This window comes from Dreissena polymorpha, chromosome 4 (genome assembly GCF_020536995.1).
Source record: "Dreissena polymorpha isolate Duluth1 chromosome 4, UMN_Dpol_1.0, whole genome shotgun sequence".
In the NCBI taxonomy this organism is placed as follows: Eukaryota; Metazoa; Mollusca; class Bivalvia; order Myida; family Dreissenidae; genus Dreissena; species Dreissena polymorpha.
The window spans coordinates 38,419,115-38,445,828 of NC_068358.1; the positions used below are offsets into that span (position 1 = coordinate 38,419,115).

The window sequence follows — 26,714 nt, forward strand, 5'->3', positions numbered from 1 at the left end:
TGGATATAAATTTTAAATAAAAATTAAAAACTATTTTAAAAGTTTATTCTTCCATCGTAAAAAAGATTTGCATTTTCATTCGATGAAATTATTATGCAATCCTCAACACAGAAACCTAACCTGAAGAACAGTTTAAATATATTAAAATACCTTCAAAATGTTCATATCATTTGATCTCTGCCCTGTACTCATTTGAAGTAATGATTTCAGTGACTAAGGTCCCATTAATATGATGTTTGCTGAATGTTCCAGCACTGATGTGAGAGGAGCTTTAATCATTGATAGCTCATTTGGATTAGCATGTTGCCCAACAAATTGCATTTTGATTTATTAATCAATGATTAATGTATTTAATAAGGAAACTTCGTCTATAATATGACACCTTTTTTACTGGTGAAGGAAGAATGCTTCTCAAATCAATTTACAAATATTAGAATCTGAACATCCAATAAACTTGATTTCTTTTTAAACTTTATATTCACATTCAGATACATGTGCACTACACATTCAATTTGATTGTTGAGGACACTAACTAAAATATGACAAACAAAACAGTGCATTGTTCTACAAACTGTTCTTGTAAATCAATGTGTTCATTAGTAATGTGTTTCATGCAGCTCTATGAAGACAATGAATATCAAACATGTCTGTGCAAGTATTGCTTATAAATCAAATGACTAGCAATAATATCAGAAGCCACAAAAAGATTTAGCCTCGCTCTGAGAAAACTGGACTGAATGCAGGTGCATAAGGTGTTGCCTCAGTTTAGCTTGTGCAGTCCACACAGGTTCAACAGGAAGCCTTGCCTTAGTTTAGCTTGTGCAGTCCGCACAGGTTCAACAGGAAGCCTTGCCTTAGTTTAGCTTGTGCAGTCCACACAGGTTCAACAGGAAGCCTAAACACAGGTTCAACAGGAAGCCTATGTTTTGTTTACCTCATCTGACCACATTTATACTTATTCTATATATTGTCAAGATAAGAAACAGACACAATTTCATCAAGCTTATGTCATAAATGTTACCCCTTGAGTGGTAACAAGTTTTTTTACTAAGATTTGACCTGTTTTTTCATGCATGTGACCCAGTTTCCAATACACCCTGGGTATTGCCAAAATGATTTTTTTTTAATTGGCCTCAAGAGTGGTAACAAGTTTTTTCTCTAAGATTTGACCAGGTCAACAAGTTTAAGAATGCACATGACCCAAATACAAGCTTGGCCTGGATATTGTCAACATAAAACTTCTGAGCAAGTTTCACCAAGACTGAGTCATAAATGTTTTTTTTTTTAGTGGTAGAAATGTTTTTAAAAGATTTGACCTGGTTACCTAGTGTTTTAATGCATGTGACTCAGATGCCAACATACTGACCAAGATTGAGTAAAAAAGGTGGCCTCTATAGTGATAAAAGGTTTTACGCCAATTTGACCCAGTGACCTAGTTTTTTGAAAACACATGACCTAGATTCAAACTGCAGGTAATCATTCTGACCAACATTTATAAAGATTGGATGAAAAATGTGGCCTGTAGAGAGGCAAAGCTACAAGCTGATGACCCACACTAAACCAGCCACACAATAACAGCAAATACAAGCAGTGCATCAGGAAGCACTGAATCTCCCTACAATAAATCCTCATTCCAACACTCAGGGTAATAAAGACATACAATTCAGTCTACCTGAAAGGTGAAAGAAGTAACCAATTATTAGGCAGGCAATAAAACACTTTGATTTTAGAGGTAGGGGGCTATCATATGCATCAACTGTGGAAACTGGACACCTTACAGCCTGTATACCAAACAAACATCATTGTTACACTTTTTGTTTGGATGCAAGAGATAAAATTTCACTGTCATTTATCAAGATACTAACAAGGCTGCTGTAAATTTTAGTTCATAGCTTTTGTTCAACATTGTGAAATTTGAAAATGCAAGAATTAATTGTTCCTTCTTCTGTAATGTTTTGTATTAACATACCTCAGGTAAACGTACTAAGTGTACAGTATATGAAATGATATAATGATGATTGGCACATAAAATAAATAATAAAAGCAAACTATTAAGGTGTATCAAATAAGGACATATATACACATTTATTTGATGAATATCATCATAAAAAACAACAACAACCACAAACTTGATATATTAACAATCTTCTAAATGTGAATAATGTAACAATGAAAAGAACACAAACACATGACAACTGGTAATGGTATTACAAGTGACTGCCAATTTCAACTCAGAACAGATTAGCATTGCCATTCATTCAAACAACCACCACCAAGAGATTCCAAAGCTTTTAAATACCCATGAATTACATGAACAGACTGTATGAGACATAGATGAGATAACCATTGCATGGGCAATTTACATCAATAATTGACTTGTCATTGGGAGACCTCTCTAGCAACTGCTACTGCATGGGGATTTTCATTTGTAAAGAAGTGTTTTGTTTCTTGCTATCTGAGAGGTTGCTAGCCGTAAAGAGAAGCCTTCACAAATGACAGAAATGATGACAGAAAAACAAACTGCATTTAATTCTTGCAAATAAATTTGTTATTATCTAGTATACAAATATGCTGTAAAACATCAATGAGTAAAAACTACATTCGAAATACAATTATGTTTATGCTGTAAAACATTAACACTGCGGGGAATCACGTGATCACAAAAGTACATCGTACGCACAAAATGGCGGAAAAAGCTCTCGCTTAATGACGAAAATCAAGGTATTCTCATATTTTATATTATCATAATAAATGATAACTATGCGCAGAGTACCGCTTTGTCGCCTTATGTTATCTGGTAATTGTCGTTTTTCTTAGATTTCTGTAGTTTTCTCAAACATTCAGGAACAATAAACAATGAAATTTGTACATTGTCTGAACATACTTTATTTTGACATGTTTGCTATTCAAGACGACAAACAACGAAATAAATACAACATTTTTTGGTTGATAACATGTTTAGAATATTTCGTACAAGGTTTTTCGCGTTGTTTAAGCTTTTTTGATCTGTGGTGAGGAATTTGGAAAATAGTACATGGTCTGAACGTTTTTTGTTTGAGTACATCGTCTGAACGGTTTAAAGTACATCATCTTAACTGCTTCTGTTGTTACTTTTAATGCGATGTTTATCATAATAAAATTGTAATAACATCTGTGATCAGCCAATAACTTTATTTATGACGCTAGTATTCTTTTAATTTTACTACAAAAATTAATAGACAAAGAAATCCTTAATGCCCATCTGTGAATGTGTGTTTATTCAATGTGTTAAAATGTATTTGCTGTTATATTGTCAACTGTATGCTATTATCTCTTTAAATTTCAGAACTGAGATCAGATTGTACTACTCAAGGTCCAAGAAGACTTTACCATATATGCCAACAGCAAATCGAATCCGGTTATGTTCTACATATCGATGAGCAAATAAATTAAGCCATCAATATGAAATGGACAAATTACACTGGATTGCTTTTGATTGTTTCATATTGAGAAATATACAACAGTGAACGGAATGAAACAAGCTTCAGTAAGGGGAATTTTATAACTGCACTACCATGACCACGAATATTTGTGCAAAGGTACAGCTAGCTTGGTTTGGACACGTCACCAGGCACGAATCTCTGTGCAAGACATTTTCTCCATGGCATGTTAGAGGGAGGTCGATGCAGAGGCCGTCAGAATAAAAGCTGGATAGATAATATAAGAGTGGACATCCCTTCCCATGGATGAATTACTCTAAGCAGCACACAACAGACTTGACTGGAGGAGGATTTCTGTATTGCTGTCCGTCATTTCCCCCCAACAGCCGAACCGGTCAAGGGATTGATGAGAAAAATATCTCCGTGATATGACTTTAATAAATCTTGAGAATGACTGTGATAAAGAATTAATTTAAACTAACAGTCATATATTTGAATTTGTGAACATGCCAATCCATGTACTGTATATGTGCATAATATTTACCTCTCTGACTATGACATAACCAAAATAAAGTACTGGAAATTTAGTTTAGTGCAAATAAAAATTACATTTGTTTCATAAAATATATAATGTTTAGTTTCTTATTTTTAGATAACCTGAGCACAAGATGCTCATGGTGTGCTTTTAGGATCACCATTTGTCATTAATGCATCGTCAACATTTTTCCTTGTTAACACTCTAAAGGTAGCATTTATTGCTTGATTGTCATGAAACTTGGTAAGAACAGTTGTCCCAATAATATCTTTTTAGTGTTCGAAACTGGGTCACACCAGGTCAAAACCTAGGTAACTTGGTCAAAATAAAGAAAAAGATTGTTAACACTAGAATTCACATTTATAGTTCAATCTTCTTGAAACTTGGTCAAAACGTATGTCTTAATGATATATAAGCTTTCTTTGAAAATGGTTGAGGCTCGTTGAAAAAGATGGCCGCCAGGGGGGCATATTTGCTCACATGGCTATAGTAAAACCTTTTAAACACTCTAGAAGTCACATTTATACTTCAATCTTCATGAAACTTTGTCCGAACATTTGTTGTTATGATACCTCGGCTGAATTCGAAAATTATTATGGTCCGTTGAAAAACATAGCCACTAGGGCGCGGGGCAGTTTACCTTGTATGGCTATAGCAAAACCTTGTTAACACTCTCGTTAATAAAAAAAACTTGCTGCACTGACGTTGTCCATTGGAACTTGTATCTGACACTGTAGAAAATAACCTAAGCACTAGTTGTAATGCACCTCATGCTGAAGTGTACAAATGCATAATTTCAACATTTTACTAGGCTATCAACAGCAGTATATTCTGATAGGAAGACATGCATGTACCGGGTATAATAGATATAAAATAGATAATAGATATAAAAGTCCTCAAAATGCTTTAATCCAGTTAATTCCTTTTGAAGTATCAAGTATACTCGTGTAAAGAGTATTTGCTGTGTATTTTTGCTAATGTCTTATATCTGTCCCCCCCCCCCCCCCCCATCAAATTGGGCACATGTCCGGTAGAAGTTATTTTATCAGTTATTTAGCTATTCGAGTCAATAAAATATTTAACTTTCTGCGTGTGGCCACTTCTGACCCCAGTCAAGATTAAATAACACATACATGTATTCGAGGGCCTCTATATGATGCTTCATATAAAATATAACAATAGGTCATAATGACTTTGTTATTAACATTACATTTTATTTCATGACATTAACATAATTTGTATTTGGCATAAAATAGCACAAAGCATTCTTAAAGCATTCTGAAAGTCTATATTAAAAGGAGGTGGTAGAATCTGAGAAGAGTTAATATATGATATGTAGATATACAACTATTTTATATCTTAGATACATTAGTACAAACTATTTTATGAATATTTATCTCGTTAAATTGTCTGCTTGTGTTGTAGTATTCTCATAGCTTTGAGATTCACACGATATCGATTCCACTTAACTGTTCGCTTTTCGTTTTGTTAATGTTCAGAAGATAATCGGATTCAGTAGCATCATGAATGCCACGGCATATTGTTTCACAAGATGGCTGCTGCTCAAAAAGAGCTCTTGCAGAAATGCTTTTCTTTTCTCGCTTTTTGGGTGGAGATACTGCATACACTGGTGAACGAAATGGTGATTTAATGGGCGTTAGCACAGGTGTAATTTGTTGCAGACAAACTCCAATGTGACATGCAGTTGACGAAATGCATTTTGGTGTAACTAATCGTATTGTTTGCAATGTTTTCAAGTGCTTTCTCTTCAAATGATGTAGCGATCGACTTGACTTTTTGCGCATTCTGAAATAAAAAACAGCTACATATAACGGACGTCTAATTATATCAACTTATTTGATGACATCAATATTTTATCTTCACAATCATAATTATATATCGTTTACCAAATATATGTAATTCAGACTAAGATTTACATTTAATATTATATACGTAACATATATTATTGAAGCTTGACAAAAATCACCGCAAGCTCAGAGCTGCCACTGTTTTGAGCCGAGCATTATATTTTTAATAAGCACTCACATGTGACAAGTATGTAAAAAGAAATGTTAAGTTCAGTTTAGTTTTACTGCAAACAACATTTGGTCTTTTTAAATATAAAAATGTGAAAAGCCAAGGATCTTTCGTCCAAATGACATGCTTCGTATTACATTACTGTCATGCCTTTATATATATAAATAACAACCTTTTTTCGAGCGTGACTTGTATTTAATTTAATAAATTTAATTTAATAAAATTAAACACTAGGTAAACATGTAAAATAACTCAGGATTTTGTGTTTTCTGAACCTAGAACGGAACGTCATTTGGAAGAAAAATTGCTTGGCTGATCACAGATGTTATTACAATTTTATTATGATAAACATCGCATTAAAAGTAAAAACAGAAGCAGTTCAGATGATGTACTCAAAACCGTGCAGACGATGTACTCAAACAAAAAACGTTCAGACGATGTACTATTTTCCAAATTCCTCGCCACAGATCTAAAAAAAGCTTAAACAGCGTGCAAAACCTTGTACAAAATATTCTAAACATGCTATCAACCAAAAAATGTTGTATTTATTTCGTTGTTTGTCGTCTTGAATAGCAAACATGTCAAAATAAAGTATGTTCAGACGATGTACAAATTTCATTGCTTATTGTTCCTGAATGTTTGAGAAAACTACAGAAATCTAAGAAAAACGACAATTACCAGAGTACATAAGGCGACTTAGCGGGTACTCTGCGCATAGTTATCATTTATTATGATTATATAAAATATGAGAATACCTTGATTTTCGTCATTAAGCGAGAGCTTTTTCCGCCATTTTGTGCGTACGATGTACTTTTGTGATCATGTGATTCCCCGCAGTGATTAATGAGTAAGAAATACATTCGAAATATTATTATATTTACAGATTAGTTTTTTTTTATGTATCAGTATATTTATGAATATTCACAACCTGAAAGGCATGATTAGTGGGACTTTAATGTTAGGTAATAATCTCAAAGGTCCAGGATTTCAATCCTTCTGGTGGCAATATTTTTCTTGATTATAAAGTTTGGTTCGTTGGATTACTCAAAATTTTAAGTGTTGGCACAAAGTACTCATGATTTTTTTCAAACTTCCGAAATATGTAAGCATGTCCTTTTAAGTCATAAAAGACTGGGATTAAATAAAGGAGTCAAAAGATTCCAAGGGAACGATGGGGCTAAGCTTAATTAATTGTTAAATGAAAGCTGAGAAATGTTAACATTTTTACCATTATTCCAGAATTTAAGAAAATTTAAAATAATTCATACACAATAAAAGTGAAATAATAAAACATATGCTGGTTTTCACAGATGAAACTCAAAGATTGAAAATGAAGTGGAGTATCATCATTCTGTAATGTTTATAAGCAGATATTAGTTAGGTAGATTTCTTATTGTTATTCTTATTTTTATGGAAATAATTGGGATAATCACAATTATCTTTGTTTGAAGCAATAATGTATCATCGGGTCATTTTATGCATGCAAGAGTCATTATCTGCACTTTGGTCAGAAACTGATTTTAGTGAATTAATAAACTCCAAAATAGAATAAAAATGTTATTGCATAATTCTTATTGGTAAATATCTGGAATTGCCTTGAAAAGCGTCCACATTTTACTATTGTAATTTAAAACAAAAGATTGCCAAGCAATATGGTGAAACTCCACCATTGTCAGTAAAAAAAAAATAAATTATTTGTTGCCATAGCAACCAGAATTTTTGACGTAAGAACAAAATGAAATGACGTGCATAATCTCCATATTGCCATCTATCCATGTTTCAAGTTTCATGAAAAAATATGAAGAACTTTTAAAGTTATCGCAGGATCCAGAAAAGTGTGACACTGACTGACAGACAGACTGACAGACAGACTGACAGACAGACGGAGTGTAAACCATAAGTCCCCTCCGGTTTCACCGGTAGGGGACAATTACACTATCTACCTTTAAGCAACAGAACTTCAACCTTAGATAACATCATAGGACCACTGGGCAAAATTTTATTAGGCATTTGATTTTCATAATAAATCAAAGCACTCAGGGATTGGACAGAAGATAAACATGTGTTTCACCCCCTACAACACCCGTGGACCCCTATAGGGCCCCCATTTAAGCCCATGCTGACTTCAAATTCCAGCAATCATTGTCATTTCCCAGCCAATTGTCCAACTTAAGTTCGCACTGGCCTCATGAATGATGTCGGTAATTTGTCAAACTGTTATGGAACACAAACCTAATTTTAAGCTTAATCAATGTCTTATGAATTTTGCACATCAAGAAAGTGGTCACCACAAAGGGCTGCAAAAATCTTGAAAGTCTGTTTCATCACTTTGAACCAACCTTTCTTAAGGCCATTCGCAAAGTGAATTATGACCTTAGCTGATTAGTCAGTGAAGTTCAGTTTTTTGTATCTAAGGTATATATGCTATAATAATTGTGCTGTAAAAAGCCAAATGTTATGAAAATACTCAATGAATATAACCCACATTTCTTCATATTGTTATACAATGTGATTGGATATGAATTGTAAGGACATTAATAAACATTTTATTTTAAGAAAATCCATAGACAATTTGCTCAAGACAAAGTAGGAACAGGGGCTGAAATAGTAATAATTCATAATTGCAATCAGTATAAGAGACTGAATTTATGCAAAACAACTTTCAATAATGATTTAAATCATCTGGTCAATGGAATATAATTATGGTACTACACTTGCTACTAGTTCTGTTTAGTTTTTTCATAGTTATTTCCATAATGTAACTGCAAATTGTTTTCTATGGCATTTGCATATTTGAATAATGATGAAAAGCATTTAAATTTGGTTGAACACTCTTTCATTTATTCAAATGCACAATAGCACTAAAGCATATTTGGTCTAATAAAAGACAATTGTTAATAACCCCATTAACCTGCCATCGTTTTTTGGCAAGTATTAGCAATTATAAAACCTCCCAGGTCATGATAAATGACAAAATTACACAGTCAGTGGTGTTAGTTTACTTGTTTGATTTAATTTGGAAGCTAAAGCAACCTTCTGTCACTTCAAACAACAAACAGCTGACAATGCATGACAGTGGCCACCACAACACCAAGGGAGATAATTAATGAAGATTAACGACCACATGTCCACAATACTTCCCCTCACATTACAGGCCTATTGTAATAATACACAAGTTAGGTATTGGTTTCCCTTCGATTGTCCACAGGTTTGTCCAGCTTTTAATTTCACTTGAATGGACATTTGTCACTTAAAGTTCGAAATTATATATTTAAAACAGATTAGAGTAAATCTAGTATCAATCTTTGTCAAAATATGAAGAAGACACAAAAAATACATCAGCAGGACACAGTTTTTGCATACATACATCATTTCTGTCACTTTAAAAAACATTCATAAAGCTGTTCACTCTCTTTTTCATATTCCCATTAAAAATCTTGGCAGAAAATATCTAGATATTAATGAGACTTCAATACTCCATGACAGTAACATGCAAACCAGTGTTTAGCTGCAAATGATGATGTATCTTGTAATTATTTCAATCTTCCCTCCCAAATGCGGGTAACATTAAAACCGGTAATTTTTCATGGGCGCAAAATTCAAAGGCCCCTCATAATTTTTCATATTATTTTATAAATACCACTGCTGTTCATCATAGGAGAAAACTAATTACAACAAGACAAAAGCCAATCAGGGGAATGAGTTCTGGCACCATGCTGTTTGCGTGTCCACTTCACTGGCATGTGATCTGGCATTTTACCAGGAAAAGGGGATAGACGTTTGCAAAGAAAAGCTCTTCCAAGATGACCACGGAAAGTGACAAACTCAAAAAGGATCAAATGCTGTACAAGCCAGAACATGGTAGTGTGGTTTGGCACTAAGGTATAACCTTTGCTTCAGAATACAGCATTATTGCGGCAAAGTGTTTGTTTGAATACCAGAGTCAGCAGAGGACATCCAATGTGGAGCCGGGAGCGTGAATGGGTCAGCAGGCTGGACGTCTGTCGCAGCAGAAGACAATCCATTTCCTGCAGCAGACGACACCACTCAAATCAGACAGACAATTGCTGACACACTGCAGTTTAATAACACATTTTTCACTTGACATAAAAAGAGTTTGAAGAAGATTTGTGATTAGACTAATGCTGTTGAAGAAACTTGAAAATTACTTGAATTTGTTAAAATATTTCAGATATATGTGCATAAAGGACTTTTGTATTTTTAAAATTTAAAAATCATACTATTAATTTAAGTAATGTGGTAATTACTTATTTTCAATAAGTAATAAATTAGCTTTTTGTTGAAATCGTATTTACACCAGTTATGAGTCATATATATTTTTGTAAAAGAACTTTTGAACAAATTTCATAAAATTCTTTTCTTCCAAAGCATAAATTCTATGCCCCCTTTTCGAAGAAAAGGTGGCATATAGTGATCGGACTGTCCGTCTGTCTATCTTTCCGTCACACTTTGCGTTTAGGTTTCGAAAAAATGCTCATAACTTCTATGTCCCTTGAGATATAACCTTCATATTTGGTATGCATGTGTATATGGACAAGGTCTTTCCATAGGCACAAATTTTTTTACCCCTGTGACCTTGACCTTGAACTTAAGGTCCGCGTTTAGGTTTCGAAATCTGCGTTTAGGTTTTGAAAAATGCTCATAACTTCTATGTCCCTTGAGATATAACCTTCATATTTGGTATGCATGTGTATATAGACAAGGCCTTTCCATACGCACAAAACATTTTACCCCTGTGACCTTGACCTTGAACTTAGGTCCGCGTTTATGTTTCGAAATCTGCGTTTAGGTTTCGAAAAATGCTTATAACTTCTATGTCCCTTGAGATATAACCTTCATATTTGGTATGCATGTGTATATGGACAAGGCCTTTCCATACGCACAAAAATTTTTACCACCGTGACCTTGACCTTGAACTTAGGGTCCGCATTTAGGTTTCGAAATCTGCGTTTAGGTTTCGAAAAATGCTCATAACTTCTACGTCCCTTGAGATATAACCTTCATATTTGGTATGCATGTGTATATAGACAAGGCCTTTCCATACGCACACAAAATTTTACCCCTGTGACCTTGACCTTGAACTAAGGGTCCACGTTTATGTTTCGAAATCTGCGTTTAGGTTTCGAAAAATGCTCATAGCTTCTATGTCCCTTGAGATATAACGTAGATATTTGGTATGCATGTGTATATGGACAAGGCCTTTCCATACGCACAAAAAATTTTACCCCTGTGACCTTGACCTTTAAGTTAGGGTCCGCATTTAGGTTTCGAAATCTGCGTTTAGGTTGTGAAAAATGCTCATAACTTCTATGTCCCTTGAGATATAACCTTCATATTTGGTATGCATGTGTATACAGACAAGGCCTTTCCATACGCACACAAATTTTGACCTCTGTGACCTTGACCTTGAACTTTGGGTCCGTGTTTAGGTTTCGAAAAAAAGCTCATAACTTCTATCAAGCGTTTATAGGGGGCATAAGTCATCCTATGGTGACAGCTCTTGTTTTTTTAACTTTTATGAGTCTTCAAAATTATTCTTTACATTTTAACAATCCTTAGCAATTTCTTTAGATAAAATGTAATTGTTACACAAATATGTCACATAATTCTTCTTATACAGCATATTTGCTGGTAATTATTCTACTTTAGTACAACTGCTAAAAATAGTACTCTTGCATACTAAGCAGTGTAAGGGGAATTCTCTACTGTTGCCTGACTTATGACCATCCATTGTTGTAACTGACCAGTGTCCAGGCAGCTGGCATGGTGCTTAAAGTGGCTAGAGGTCTATTTGTTTTCATTAAGTGACCAACAGTGACCATTTCTCAGTGTTAAACCGGTCACAAGATAATCAAAATGGCAACAATCATGCAAACCCACCGGACATGCTTCATTTATTGTACAGAAATCACCAGCATCATTTGATCAAGGACCTATTGAAAATCTAATGTCCAAATGACAGCTTGTCATTTTGCCACTAATACCAGAAAATATGAGAATGAATATTAAAAACCTCTTTTGCATAGATAACATCAATCAATACTACAAGAATGTCAGATATAAGAAGGAGTGACAGTATCTATTAGAAAATATCATACAAGGGTTTATGAAACCAATATGCAAATCAAATAGACAGATTTGGAATAATGCAAATGTTTATTGTGAAACTTGCTTTAGGCATTTATTTCAGTATAAACATTCACTGCCTGTGAACTATATTCCTCAATCAGTCTGTGAACCACACTACCATCATCAGACAATGTAGCAATGTTATCTCTTCTTTCTGTGACACATATAACCATACATGCCAGAATTTTTTAGGTCCAAAGCGGGTCATTCCATGAATCAAAGCGCTGAAGGCACTGAAGATGTTCGCTATTGCATAATTCAACACGCAATTCATTTTTGAAAATCAATCGCAAGTTTAAAATGAACACACCCCATTCAACTTTATAAAGTGTGTGTCATAGCGCACGGGTCGAGTTTTGTGTGCACTTTTTATCATCCTTATTATTTCATAGAAATAACTAAGACAAAATAAAAACAACATGCTTTTTAGAAGTTCTGAAAGCATAGAAAGTATGATGAAAATGGTAATGATAACTTAATATAAAGAAAATTTGCAGTCACCATATTAAAGGAATATTTTTTTCTTATATCAAATGACTATCTCACCAAGAATATAAATTCATAATGAAAGTTCCGTGTACAAAACTTTTGATTTTTGACACCATATACAAATTCAAAATATACAACAATCTTCGTATCTTGTATATGGAGGAATAAAAGTATATAAACATTGCTGTTTATGCTTTACTTATTACCCGAGCAGTTCACACGGTGTCAACAACGCTAACATAAACATAGGTATAGAGCACTCATGCGCTTTTAGGCGTAGCTGTTTCAGTTTTCATCTTAGTGACTTTTACATAACGCCAACAGACACGCATGAATATTTTCGAATATTTAATAAGCTGATTCGAGATACAACCTCTGAATTTTTGCTACATCACTGCGTATGTGCTCAATTCAAAGGATGTAGCACTGTTCAGTGTAAGGAATTCCGGACTACTCTCTGTATGCTCAAACGACACAAATTGTGGCCCTGTTACAATTACGCAATACAATCCATCTCGCAGAATTTCACTTTCGCCTCCAAGATGAGAAAACAATCATTAGCGAAATAGTATAGTGTCACGATAAGAGAAAATGGTTTAATTATCATACCACAATGTTTGCCGTACTTGGTCTGCACGTCTGGAAATCATTCCTTAATGTGTGGATAGGCTGCCATTATTAACAAGTTTGCTATTTTCAATTCAATTTTGTATCAAAAAGCATTTTTCTTAAATGTGGCATTTTCAATTCGCAATGTGATTTGTAATGACCCTCGTCATGTGAAAATGCGCCCATCATATAAATAGCCCACTCAGCTATCACTCCTTCTGGTAAGGAGAAACATAACATATTGAGTGATTTTAGAGCGAACAGCATCGCCTATGGCCTGACTGCGCAAAAGCACATGTTGGGTTTAACAAACGCTTGCCGAAACGCATAAGACCCATTTTCGCATGACGGCGCTATTGACGTGTGATTTAAATGTGTGGAAAGAAAACTGCGTTTAAATCAAATATAAACATACGATATATTTCGATAGTGAAGAAAGATACTCATAACAAGGCATATGAGGACACATATGAAGTGCTCTCCCGTAGTATATTTTTTATTTTACTCACACTAATGTGTGGTTTGACAATGCTAACACACATTTCGTGCGGTGAATATGCAGCTTACAAGTGAAAAACACAACACAATAGTTAAACTTTTGTTTAATTGTATTTAATTATTTAGAAAAGTAAATTGCTAATTTTATTTCAAAGTCAGCGTATACGCCGACTACATTTTTAAAAGACATTTATTGTTATAAATATATTTAATATAATATATTAGGTTGTTTTCGGTTTTAGCGATTAAAAAGCATTTTCGAGGTTGCCTATAGTATGCCTGTAGTAATTCATGAACTCATATCCAACTGTCTATGTATTGAGAACTGTGAATATAAACAAGCTTAACCTTCTGCTATTGCATTCGTATTATTATTATAAATTGTTTGTTATATTCGGGTTTAGCAATTATGAAACTTTTTTTTGTCAATCGTATCGCTGAAGTTATTGTTGAACTTATGTTCAACGTTTTATAAATTGAGAATATAAACAAAGACCTATAGATAATATGGGTCTTTGATATAAATAAGCGTTAACTTTTTCCCGAATCTCTCATTTTACGACCTGTACTACGTCATTGAGTTGTATGCGAGAGCGTAACCTATTGCGTTGTTATAACCCGTAAACTTTCCTTTGTTTATCGACAGACGCATCTATTAATAGCCTCATATATCATGAATGCCAAAACAACCGGGAAAAAGAACCACATGACCAAATAGGACGCAAAACGCAAATACCATGCGACTACGACTTTTATTATGTAAGAAGGCTCCGCAATTCCTTTGAAGTCGGAGCCTTGTGATTGCTATTACTTAAATAATTGACCTCTAACTGAAGTAAGCAAAGGAAACGCAGCACCTAATTGACCCATTCCTTCTATGTGCGAAGGCAGATTGAATTTTACTAATGTATGGTTTGCCTATTATAACACACATTATAATGCGGTAAATATGCGACTAACAAGTAAAAAACACGATAATTAAACTTTTGTTTTGAATTAAGTTATTTAGAAAACAAAATTCCAAACCTTATTTCAAAACAGCAAGACTACATTTTTTAGAGAATATTATTGTTATATTTAAATGTTTTTTTTAACAGTTTCAGCGATAATGAAACATTTTTTTATGTTGTCTATCGTATCCCAGTAATAATTGTTGAACTCGTGGTCAACGTACTATTAATTGAGACCTGTGAATATAAACAAGCGTAACCTTATACTACTGCGTTATTCTCACACGGACTCCCCTTTGTTTATCGCCAGCCTCAGATTTATGAATGAGCTGAGCGAAAATACTACGTCACGCACACGCAGCAGAAAGTGGACTATTTTAATCATTCATAAACAATCTCCTCCGCGACACGTACAATACGATCATTGTTTATTGATTCTTTTCTATAAAACACCGTTCGAAATTATTGAATGTAACACGATATTAATATAATGTTGCCATTTGCGAATACACATAATTGGAGAACTCAAACCTCTTGCATAAATTATACAACTCTTTCTTGCGCGGATACGCAAGCGGGTATTGGGTTAATCATACCTAGTCGTATCGACCTGAATTTCACACTAAGCACTTTAGACGGGCGCTAAAGCGCCCATCTAAAAATTGTCGGGACATTTGACCAAAAAGCAGGACACCTTAAACAATCTATCATTCCACCTTTACTGTAGTCAGTATAATACTAACAAAAACTCTTGATACTTTTATTCAAGACATAAAACATCTGATATGAAGCATGAAATCTAAAACATAACAATAACTGTTTTATTAAATAAGACAATAGCAAACAACGAAGATAATATTCATATGTTTAAGAGTACAAAATCTGGAACATTAGGACAACAATACTCATTATATTACTTTCAATGGCAAACATTAACGCAGGGGAGGCTATCCAGTACACTGAAAGTACGGGTTACAGTAAACTTACTTGTCAATTGTCGCGGCTTAATTGGAGTAGGATCAAACTGTCATGCATAGCACCACGTTGTTTTTAGCTTAATTGGAGTAGGGTCAAACTGTCATGCATAGCACCTCGTTGTTTTTATTACAATTACACCCAATTACGCTAGACAGGATGGGTGTCACTTATTGGACTGTTTGTTGCGATTTTGGTATATTGCACATTCGGATTATCCTGCTATTTTGGAACTAAACATTGAATGTAAAAGACTGATTAATGACGTAGAAATAATTTTACAAAACAATTGTTTTGTAAACCGTTTCAAACAAAGACAAAAACAAACACATTTTCAACATTCATTTCATTATAATACAACTATCGATAGCAATAAGCGACCAATATCTTTAAGACCACCATGGTGTAAATGCATGAAAAAATCAATAATAAGCCAATAAGGTGTCATAAACAACACTGGTACACACGAGAAGAAGAATCGGATTGTTAATTGGGGGCAATAAAGGGATTAGCGGTGGTAAGTGTTAGCAAAACAGAGCTTGAATAGCAAATTTTATTTGGAACCTATAGACCTTGCATCGTTTTTTACGAATGTCGGGACAAATCGTCTCATATCGGAACGCCGGGACAAAGGGCCCAAAAGCGGGACTGTCCCGCCGAGATCGGGACGTCTGGCATGTATGCATATAACCTCATCATTTAAGGTATGTTAAACCTAATGAGATTGTGAACCACATTACCACATGAGATATTAAACGACATTACCACATGAGATTGTGAATCACATTACCAAATTAGATTGTGAACCACATTACCTACTGAGATTGTGAACCACATACCTAATGAGATTGTGAACCACATACCTAATGAGATTGTGAACCACATACCTAATGAGATTGTGAACTACATACCTAATGAGATTGAGAACCACATACCTAATGAGATTTTGAACCACATACCTAATGAGATTTTGAACCACATACCTAATGAGATTGTGAACCACATACCTAATGAGATTGAGAACCACATACCTAATGAGATTGAGAACCACATACCTAATGAGATTGTGAACCACATACCTAATGAGATTGTGAACCACATACCTAATGAGATTGAGAACCACATACCTAATGAGATTTTGAACCACATACCTAATGAGATTTTGAACCACATACCTAATGAGATTGTGAACCACATACCTAATGAGATTGAGAACCATATACCTAATGAGATTGAGAACCACATACCTAATGAGACTGAGAACCACATACCTAATGAGATTGAGAACCACATACCTAATGAGATTGTGAACCACATACCTAATGAGATTGTGAACCGCATACCTAATGAGATTGAGAACCATATACCTAATGAGATTGTGAACCACATACCTAATGACATTGAGACCCATATACCTAATGAGATTTTGAACCACATACCTAATGAGATTGAGAACCACATACCTAATGACATTGAGAACCACATACTTAATGAGATTGAGAACCACATACCTAATGACATTGAGAACCACATACCTAATGAGATTGTGAACCATATACTTAATGGGATTGAGAACCACATACCTAATGAGACTGAGAACCATATACTTAATGGGATTGAGAACCACATACCTAATGAGATTGAGAACCACATACCTAATGACATTGAGAACCACATACCTAATGAGATTGTGAACTACATACCTAATGAGATTGAGAACCACATACCTAATGAGATTGTGAACCACATACCTAATGAGATTGTGAACTACATATCTGATGAGATTGTGAACCACATACCTGATGAGATTGTGAACCACATACCTAATGAGATTGTGAACCACATACATAATGAGATTGTGAACCATATACAATATGAGATTGTGAACCAAATACTAATGAGATTAAGAAACACATACTGAATGAGATTGCGAATCACATACCTAATGAAATTTTGAACCACATACCTAATGAGATTGTGAACTACATTACCTTATTGTACTGTGAACCACATTACATAATTTTACTGTGTTCCACACTACCTAATTTTTACAGGTGAACCACATTACTTAATTGTAATTATAAATTACATTTCTTAATATTACTGTAAAGCACAAACAAGATCAGACTGTGTGAACTTTACTCCAACAGCTTGTGAACCCACATACAGTGACCTTCAAAATATATTACAATATATAACATACTACACCACAAACAATAAGCTACCAGACACACATTTACACACCCATCTCTGAGGACCCATTTACCCACCAATGTCCATCCCACAGAGATGAAACTGCCACATACAATTGCACACAAAGGTCAGCAATGTAAAGCTAGACAAATGACCACTGTCCAGTCTGTCCTGGGATCTAATCTATACAAACAGAGCTGAAGGTCATTGTAAAATGAATGTATCATTTATCAGGATTTGCTCCAACAGCAAGCCGTCTGCAGAACATATCAATTTTCTTGTTCAGTGTCTCCTTGAAAAATTATGACAGACAACATTTGTATGATGAGTAGCCGCATATTGATCTCATGATTAATTTGATGTAAAATTTAACACACAAAAAACACAAAATGGAAATTTAAGATGGTTACAGCTCTTCTGAAATGAAACATTAAATTGAACACTTAATGAACTACAGATAAAATCCAAAATGCTTTGACTGTTTATAGATCAGAAGTTTATTAATAGCTGGTCGCTGAATCTTCACAACTCCTCTATGTATGGACCTGCCCCTGTGACCTTTCAGGGGAAAACATTTAATTTTGAGCCAAAGTCGGTCAGATTTATCCTGGTTGCCCAGGTATTTGTCAAAAGAAATAATTTTGATCCAAATAAAAAAATTGATTTTTTTTTAAATGTAAAGACAATTCATGTTCGCTGCCCTCAAAAGGACAAGGCTACTTCGCCAAGGAAGAGTGGACATGGTACAAACTCCCACTTCCAACTCCTAGCCAGCTGCACCACCTTTATGGCCACTCTTGAAGTCACCAGCTGTCCACCTGAACCCAGCTGAACCCTTTTCTCAGAATGTTGAGCGTAGTGAGTACTTATCCTGGGACACTTCCATTATTTTCTAAGGCCACCTCCTTGAAGTCCTGGTCTGCATCGCTGTTCCAAGTCCGCCCCATCCCTCCTGTACGCTGCAACTTCCGCTGCCCCGGTGATTCAGTCCCTCTTGCAACAATGTAGTGAATCAACTATCCACCTACAGACAATTACTATTCCCCTTGGTGATTCTTCCAAGTTCTGGGAGTCAGCTGGAGAGGACGTCTTGGATCGGGGGGATGACGGTTATCGCAGGATTAGCAGAGCCGCCCGCAGAAGTTCCCCTATCCGACCTACCTCAGACAATGTAGTGAGTCCAATATTTAGCTACGAACCATTACCATTCTGCTTGCAGATTCTTTGGAGAAGTCTTCAAGAAAATCTTTTGCGGGTGACTCTTGCCCTGGTCGCAACGTGTATGCTCCAGCTGCTGACCGAGAAATGCTTTGACTAATTTGACTGTCATTATAAAGGCAGCAATTTTATTCACTATGAAAATTGGGAGGATTACAGAAATAATAGCAAACCAGAGTTTTGTTATTTGGCACACATGAAATAAAACAGAAGCTGTGCACATGTGAGTGGGTTGGGTACATCTCTATGGACCTAGAACCGGGTAAATGACCAGCAATTAATGCAAAATGAAGTCTGCATGTAACCTGACACTGTCACCCGATAAAGAGTCTGGGCTTATAATTACACACCCGGGACTCTGTAATGGTGACAAGATATTGTAATCTGTGACACATCATTAAAAGGCCATAACTCTCTGTCACATATGGCCTCCATATGTTTTGGTGGACTCTAGGCTTGATCTGTGATTGAACAAATTAAATAAATATTTCATTGAAATTTCAATGGACAGATATTTCTTTTGTTCACATCAATACAATTATGAAACCATTTTCCTACTTCATGTGGTTATATTCCATTGCAATCAGTTGTGCATAATATGATTTCTAGTTTTCTGTAAAAATATTTTTTCTGTATTCAGTTTTGAGAATGCTATAACTTAACTTAGAAATGTGCATAGGCCCAGTGCCAGATTAGCACTGTGGGCCTCCCATAGGCAGGGAAACTAGAACGCCAGTGCATAGTTGATTTCATTTGTTAACTCTTTCAGTGCTGGAACCGAATTTTGATGGCCTTTGCAAACAGTTTGAACAGAACGTGGCGTCTCATCAGGATCCAAGTAGTTTGCTATTATGATAGTATTCTTTGAATTTTTTTGAAGAAAATGCTTATTTTAGAAATTTAGCAGACGACATTTTAGCAGACGACAAATTTCCCTACATGCAAAGTATTAAATTAAGTCAAGGCTGGCAAGACATAAAATATTTCTTTTTATAGGTATAAAATGTCACTACAATTCTGTAATGCCAATACAACATTATAATTATTAGATGTAGAATTTAAGAAAACAATTATTTAAAAAAGTTTTCTTATATGTTTTAAATTGATAAACTTATAAGATAAAATCCAGACCCTATTAAATTGCATGTTAATTGCACTATGGAAACAAACAAACAAACTTGCAAGTCTAGCTAGAACCATTGTTTTATTTATATACAACACATGTTTTCATAACAGAATAGTAATTATCTGTCTGAAGTCTTATGGTAGCGCACCCGTAATGATTTCCCGCGATTTATTTTACGATCATTGCCGATCTTCAATGATCGGTTATTTTCGAGAGATGAATTTTATTTTTTTCAAACTTCGAATTTAGATATATGTTTACTTAATTCCTTTATAATACAGTATTTTCACAATAAATATTGACTTTGATCCAAATATCATCTGAAAAATACAATTTCGCGATTTCTTCAAAGATCACAGAGCCTTTTAAACTGATAACTTATTTATATCTAATTTAAGCCATTACGCATGTGAAGTTGTCGTGGCCGAGGGGTTAAGGCGATAGACTAGAAATCTTTTGGGATCATCCCGCGCCGGTTCGAATCCTGCAGACGTCGCATACTTTTTGGGGCGCGTTTTATTTATTTTCTAACGTAATTTGATTTTATATAGCATATAAGCTATGTTTATTGTTAAATATGTTGCAATTTTTATGCACATTCTTCAATTTTTAAAATAAAAACGTTATGGCTTAATTGGGTGATTTACTGCTGAAAATACGAATCATGCATGTTGCATTTTTATTTTTATTTCAAAAAGTAAATGCTAAATCTCTCTTTTTCTTGGTATTTTTGCTGTATATAGTGTATCTATAAAAACTAAGTTCAAAATATTACTTAAATGATACTATTTTGAATTTTATGACACTTTGTTTTTTAACAATACCAATTTCTTCTTGGCTGAAACCACTTACATTTCATGGCGCTCTTCCCTAGATAACATGTTAGAAAAATAAATGTCTGTAAAAGAACACTTACTTCATCTTGTTTAAACTTTAAACACCTTTACTGCATCTGAACACACCAACTGCATGTCCATATTTGGAAATCTGGATGAATTATGGAACTTTCATATACCCTAGGGGTGCAAATAAACTGGACAAAAGCGTAGCGTGGGGGTGGTTTTGAAAAGAGCTGTCAGAGGACAGCGCCCTCGACTATTCGAGTGCTTGACAGTATAACGTAAGCCATCATGGGGAAATTGTCCATATTCAATAATTTATTATAAAAAAAGGAAAAAAAAAATTATTTTTTTTTGGGGGTGGGGGGGGTTAGAGGGGGTATAATGTGGGGTGTGGTCATTTATTAGACAATCTTTCAAAAATAAAAAAAGGAAAAAAAAATATTTACTTTTTTTTTTGGGGGGGGGGGGGGTTGGGGGGAGTAGGGGGGTGAGAGGGAGGGGGGGGGGTATAATGTGGGATGGGGTAATTTATTAAATGATGTTAAAAAAAAAATTGGGGGGGGGAGGTTGGGGGGGTAGGGGGGGGTGAGAGGGGGGTATAATGTGGGGTGGGGTAATTTATTAGATGATGTTTAAAAAAAATAAAACAAAAATTTGGGGGGGGGGGGAGGTTGGGGGGGGAGAGGGGTTCTGGGTAGGGGTGTGGGGTATTGTTTGGGTGTTATCCATTGTGGTATTCAGGTAAGTGTTGTTTTGTCACAGTGATAATGAAATGTGATCATAAATAAAGAAGTTATGGCAATTTAAGCAAAATGTTCAATTATCTAAGTGTAAAAGGGGCCATAATTATGTCAAAATGCTTGATACAGTGGTCTGCTCTTGTTTATAGGTTGGGGTCATGTTGGTTAACAAGTATGCAAAATATGAAAGCATTATGTCAAGGGACAATGAAAATAATTGGGGTAGTACGCAAAGTTTAACATAGATTTATCAATAATATGCATATTCTAAGTATAAAAGGGGCAATAATTCTGTCAAAATGCTTGATACACTTGTATGCTCTTGTTTATAGGTTGGGGTCATGATCGTAAACAAGTATGCAAAATATGAAAGCAATATGTCAAGGGACATTGAAAATATTTGGGGTAGTATGCAAACTTTAACATTTGCTGCAGATTCTAAGTGGAAAAGGGGCCATAATTATGACAAAAAGCTTGATAGAGTTGTCTGCTCTTGTTAATAGGTTGGGGTCATGTTGGTTAACAAGTATGCAAAATATAAAAGCAATATGTCAAAGGATATAGGAAATATTTGGGGTAGTATACAAAGTTTAACATAGATTTATCAATAATATGCATATTCTAAGTATAAAAGGGGCAATAATTCTGTCAAAATGCTTGATACAGTTGTATGCTCTTGTTTATAGGTTGGGGTCATGATCGTAAACAAGTATGCAAAATATGAAAGCAATATGTCAAGGGACATTGAAAATATTTGGGGTAGTACGCAAACTTTAACATTTGCTGCATATTCTAAGTGGAAAAAGGGCCATTATTATGACAAAATGCTTGATAGAGTTGTCTGCTCTTGTTTATAGGTTGGGGTCATGTTGGTAAACAAGTATGCAAAATATGAAAGCAATATGTCAAGGGACAATGAAAATAATTGGGGTAGTACGAAAACTTTTACATTTGCAAGGAAACGGAAATGGCACGGAAACGGAAACGCCGACACCAGGGTGAGTAGGATAGCTCCACTATATATATTTCATATATAATAGTCGAGCTAAAACGCATGGAAAGCCTACCTAAAAATTTGCATGTAGTTCAATGAAACGATGCTGATTAAGAAAATAATACATTAGATTATATTTGGATAAGTTCCCATTACGTGTGCGCTACCTTAAAGGTCATAAGAATTTCAAAGTCACAAAAGGCAGGGTCTTATCAACATTCATTCAGAACAATACTTCTTATTGCATTCAAATTGCATAAGGAAGATATCGCTGAGGATCTGCGCTGACAACAAACACTTTACACAACGTCCCAAATACTATTGTCTGATTTTAAAGTATATCAAACCAACAAATATACTTCTTGTTGTTTTAACAGCTAAAATTTCATTATCTTATATAAAATAAAAATTGTCAAAGGTGTAAAAAGCACACATTATCATTTTAGATAAAAAATAACAACAAAATAAAGCGGCTTTTTTTAAAGTTCTTGTTTGTATGACATTGACCCATTTAAAGACTCATAATCATACATTTATTGCAAGATATTTAGTTTGTTGATATACAAATATGCTCAAAAATTCATAAAAGCTGTTAGGGGACATGACGTGTAACTATGCAAGGGAAGATATATTTTGGGAAAAGTATATTACCATAAAAGTTTATTAAAAAAAATATTTTTATTCGCCAATGAATTTTCATAACATTTTGTTAATAAACTAAAACACAATGGTCAACAATCTGCAGACCTAGCTGTAATAGTTTAACATATACATTCAAAACATACACATAAATCATTATGATGGCATGCTTGCTTCCACCATTATAGAATCAGGTCCCTTAGATGGTTCCTAAAGGGCTCATCCAACCCCAATCTTATTGAGACTATATTCAGGAATCACTTAGCACAATGAACTCTCCTGTGACTTTTCCACCCTGATTTTTGACAACTGAAATATTAGCAAAGCCATAATTTTATGTCATTGGGGAAAAACTGCTCTTCAAACAGAGGTTAAATAAGGCTATGTGAGCTCTTCAATGATGCGGATAGGTTTGCTTAATGATGATTAAGGTTGCAAAGTTCATGAGGAAATTTCTGGACATCATTATGTCCCATCTACTATGACAATGATGAGGCTGATGGAGTGTTTAGAAGAGGGCTTCAGAACTGAATGTCTGTATGATTAAAGCTGAGTTATAGTCAGCTATTTAAGGTTATAGAGGCAATATATTCATGATAAAATGGTCCAAGCGGAACATTTATATTCTCTCATTCTGTCTTTATACATTTTGTTCATTAATGGTCATTTCTTCCAAATATTTTAGTTTAAAAGAATCAAAACTAAAAAAGAGGATATTTGTTGCTATCTTAATATTCTTCAATTTAAAACATTATGAGTGATCAGAGGAATTAATATTTTCAAGAGTGTTGGAGCAACAATATTTTTTAGAATAATATTGACTCAAAATAATGATATCATTTCACAGTAAAACTATCAGACGAGTATAAAAATTATCAATAATTTTGATGATTTTTTTCAATGTTTGAAACCGCAAATGACCAGTTTTAAATCACAGATATTTCTGTATGGACCACAAGCATAATAAAATAAACAGACATTATCAAAGTATAGGCCAGTAATTGTCTATAATGACTAAGATTGTGGCTAATAAGAAAAAGCTCAAAAGTTATAATGCTGATGTCCATTCTGAGTAAGGTAAAGAATGTTGTTGTAAGTGCTGCTGCTGCTGCTGTTGATGACGATGAAGGCCAAAATTTCAATATCACAACAACAATCCAAAATGTAGATACTTTCCAAAGCTAGCATGAAATGCTGTCAGAGATGATACATTTTTGCTATGGTGTTGCACATTTTTTTGTTAATGAATATAAAAGTGATAACTGAAATAAAGGTTCCAATTCAGTAGCTGTCAACAGACTTGAGTGGCCAAGAAAATCTAATCAAGGAAGAAACTAAGAAAGCATCAGAGATTGTGATGACCACTGATATCATTCCTTTAATTTCCAGTAAGGCTTGTCAGCCATCTTGGAACCTATGATGATAGGATCTTTTGCCTTTCAACATATTGACCATAGCACAAATGTGTGATGATGCCGGAGATTACTAGGCTTACTTGACAGACATGTTCTCCTGGCAGGCCCGGTGTGCCCAGTATGCAAACGTACCCATCGACCCTGACAGCAGGTCACCTTGACCTCCACACCTGCGGGCACTCCCCTCACTGGAGCACACTAGAACTGGAAACAAAATGTATAGGTCATGATAGAATGAGAATAACATGGTTGTGGTGAAAATAGTATAAGTGAGCCGCTCTCTGTGAAAACTGGGCTTACTGCATGAATGTTAAGTGTCAACCCAGATTAGTCTGTGGAGGCGAAACACCCTAATAAGGAGCGATTATTTGGACTGTATAGAATTTTTCCTTTAAAGGAAGTCTCTTCTAAACAAAAATCCAGTCTATGCGAAAAGTGTCGTCCCTGTGACAATACTTTACCCAGCTGCTTAAGGCTGGTTCTCACAGAGCACAGCTCTAGTATAACCAAGAGTATTAATGTTTATTGTGATGGAATATGGATACTAAGTAGTAATGGCAAATCCACAAGTGAAAATCAATATACTCTATGAACGCGAGTGAATCAAAAAGGGATATTCTATCTAAAACAAATCCAATTTTTTTTATTCACGTATATTCTGATCACATTTTGTTATGTATTTAAAATGGATTGTTCTGGAAAAACTTGCAGGACTCTTAAAGACATCAGAATGATGACATCATTTCACAATATTCAGTCAAGCATCATAATTATGTGTTCATTTACTTTGTTAAAGTGGGATTGGTGTTAAAACAAAACAAATTAACAAAGTGGTAATAATTAACTGTTATATAACATTTAATTACATATTTTATACTACTTTACTTTCCCTAAGCAACTACCCAGTTTAAGTACTATTATTTCATCTTCACTAAATCATAACTTAATTAGCAGAACCCACATATCAATTATAATTCCAACCATACACTCCACTATATCTTGCTTAATAGCTCTACAATAGTGGCTCGCATAGGAGATATATCTCCATACATGCCACAACTGATACAAATGGCCCCTTTTATCAGATAACACCATAACCCCATGTTTTTCTATCAGTTTGGGGTGAAGCATTTCACTTTTATTTCCTATTTGATACAAGGGCTCTAAGATCCCCTCTCCATTTGCCAAGCATTTCAGAGCCGTTTTCTTCAGATACTTATCACCTCTAATTGCAGATAGATCACTGTTAAAGTGACAACCACTTGTTAAAAGGTAGTTGTGTGTTTCTAGTTGGAAAGTGTGGAATTTTAAACACACCCTCAACAGTGGCCCAGACTCTTGTAAAATTATACATCTAAATCTGTCATTGCAAATGAGTCAACTCGACAAGAGGTCACCGCTGTCAGCTATAAATCTTCATGTTACAAAGGCACTGCACAGGCTAATCAGGGACCACACTTTCCCAGTTTTATGGGTTTTTTTCGTTTAAAGGAATTCTCTTCTAAACAAAAATTTAGTATTGGTAGAGTTTCGTTACTAATTAGCCTGTGTGGATTGCACAGGCTTATCTGGGATTACACTTTTCGCAAATGCATTGAGCCAGTTTTCCCATGTTAATGTGTCATTGCCAATGATTCAATAAAACAAGAGGTCAGGCTGTCAGCTAAAAATCTACCATCTTTTAAGTCTGATACCAATATAGCTACAGAATTGTTTCATGCTTTACTAACATCAAACAGAATAATATAAATGCATGTATACACGAATAACATTGTAAGGTTCCATGAATATGCTCCATGAATGTTTCATTTATAAAATAACTTAACAAGATTATAAATTTTCGTTCTACATAATAGTAACTTCTAGAGTCACTGATATTGAATTT

General features: G+C 34.7%; 1 protein-coding gene across 6 annotated transcripts in view; it reads right to left on the reverse strand.

The window, feature by feature from the left end:
* The window catches only part of LOC127879535 (ATP-dependent (S)-NAD(P)H-hydrate dehydratase-like), a 139,703-nt gene that overhangs the window by 95,196 nt on the left and 17,793 nt on the right, over positions 1-26,714 (reverse strand). For 4 of the 6 annotated variants that reach the window (XM_052426437.1, XM_052426442.1, XM_052426438.1 and 1 more), the window contains exon 8: positions 24,910-25,033. In XM_052426437.1, coding sequence (XP_052282397.1) covers positions 24,910-25,033 — 124 coding nt within the window. Of the gene's footprint in view, positions 1-5,020; positions 5,761-23,460; positions 23,724-24,909; positions 25,034-26,714 lie in introns of those variants that run through there. The other 2 variants (XM_052426436.1, XM_052426440.1) reach the window with 2 other exon arrangements.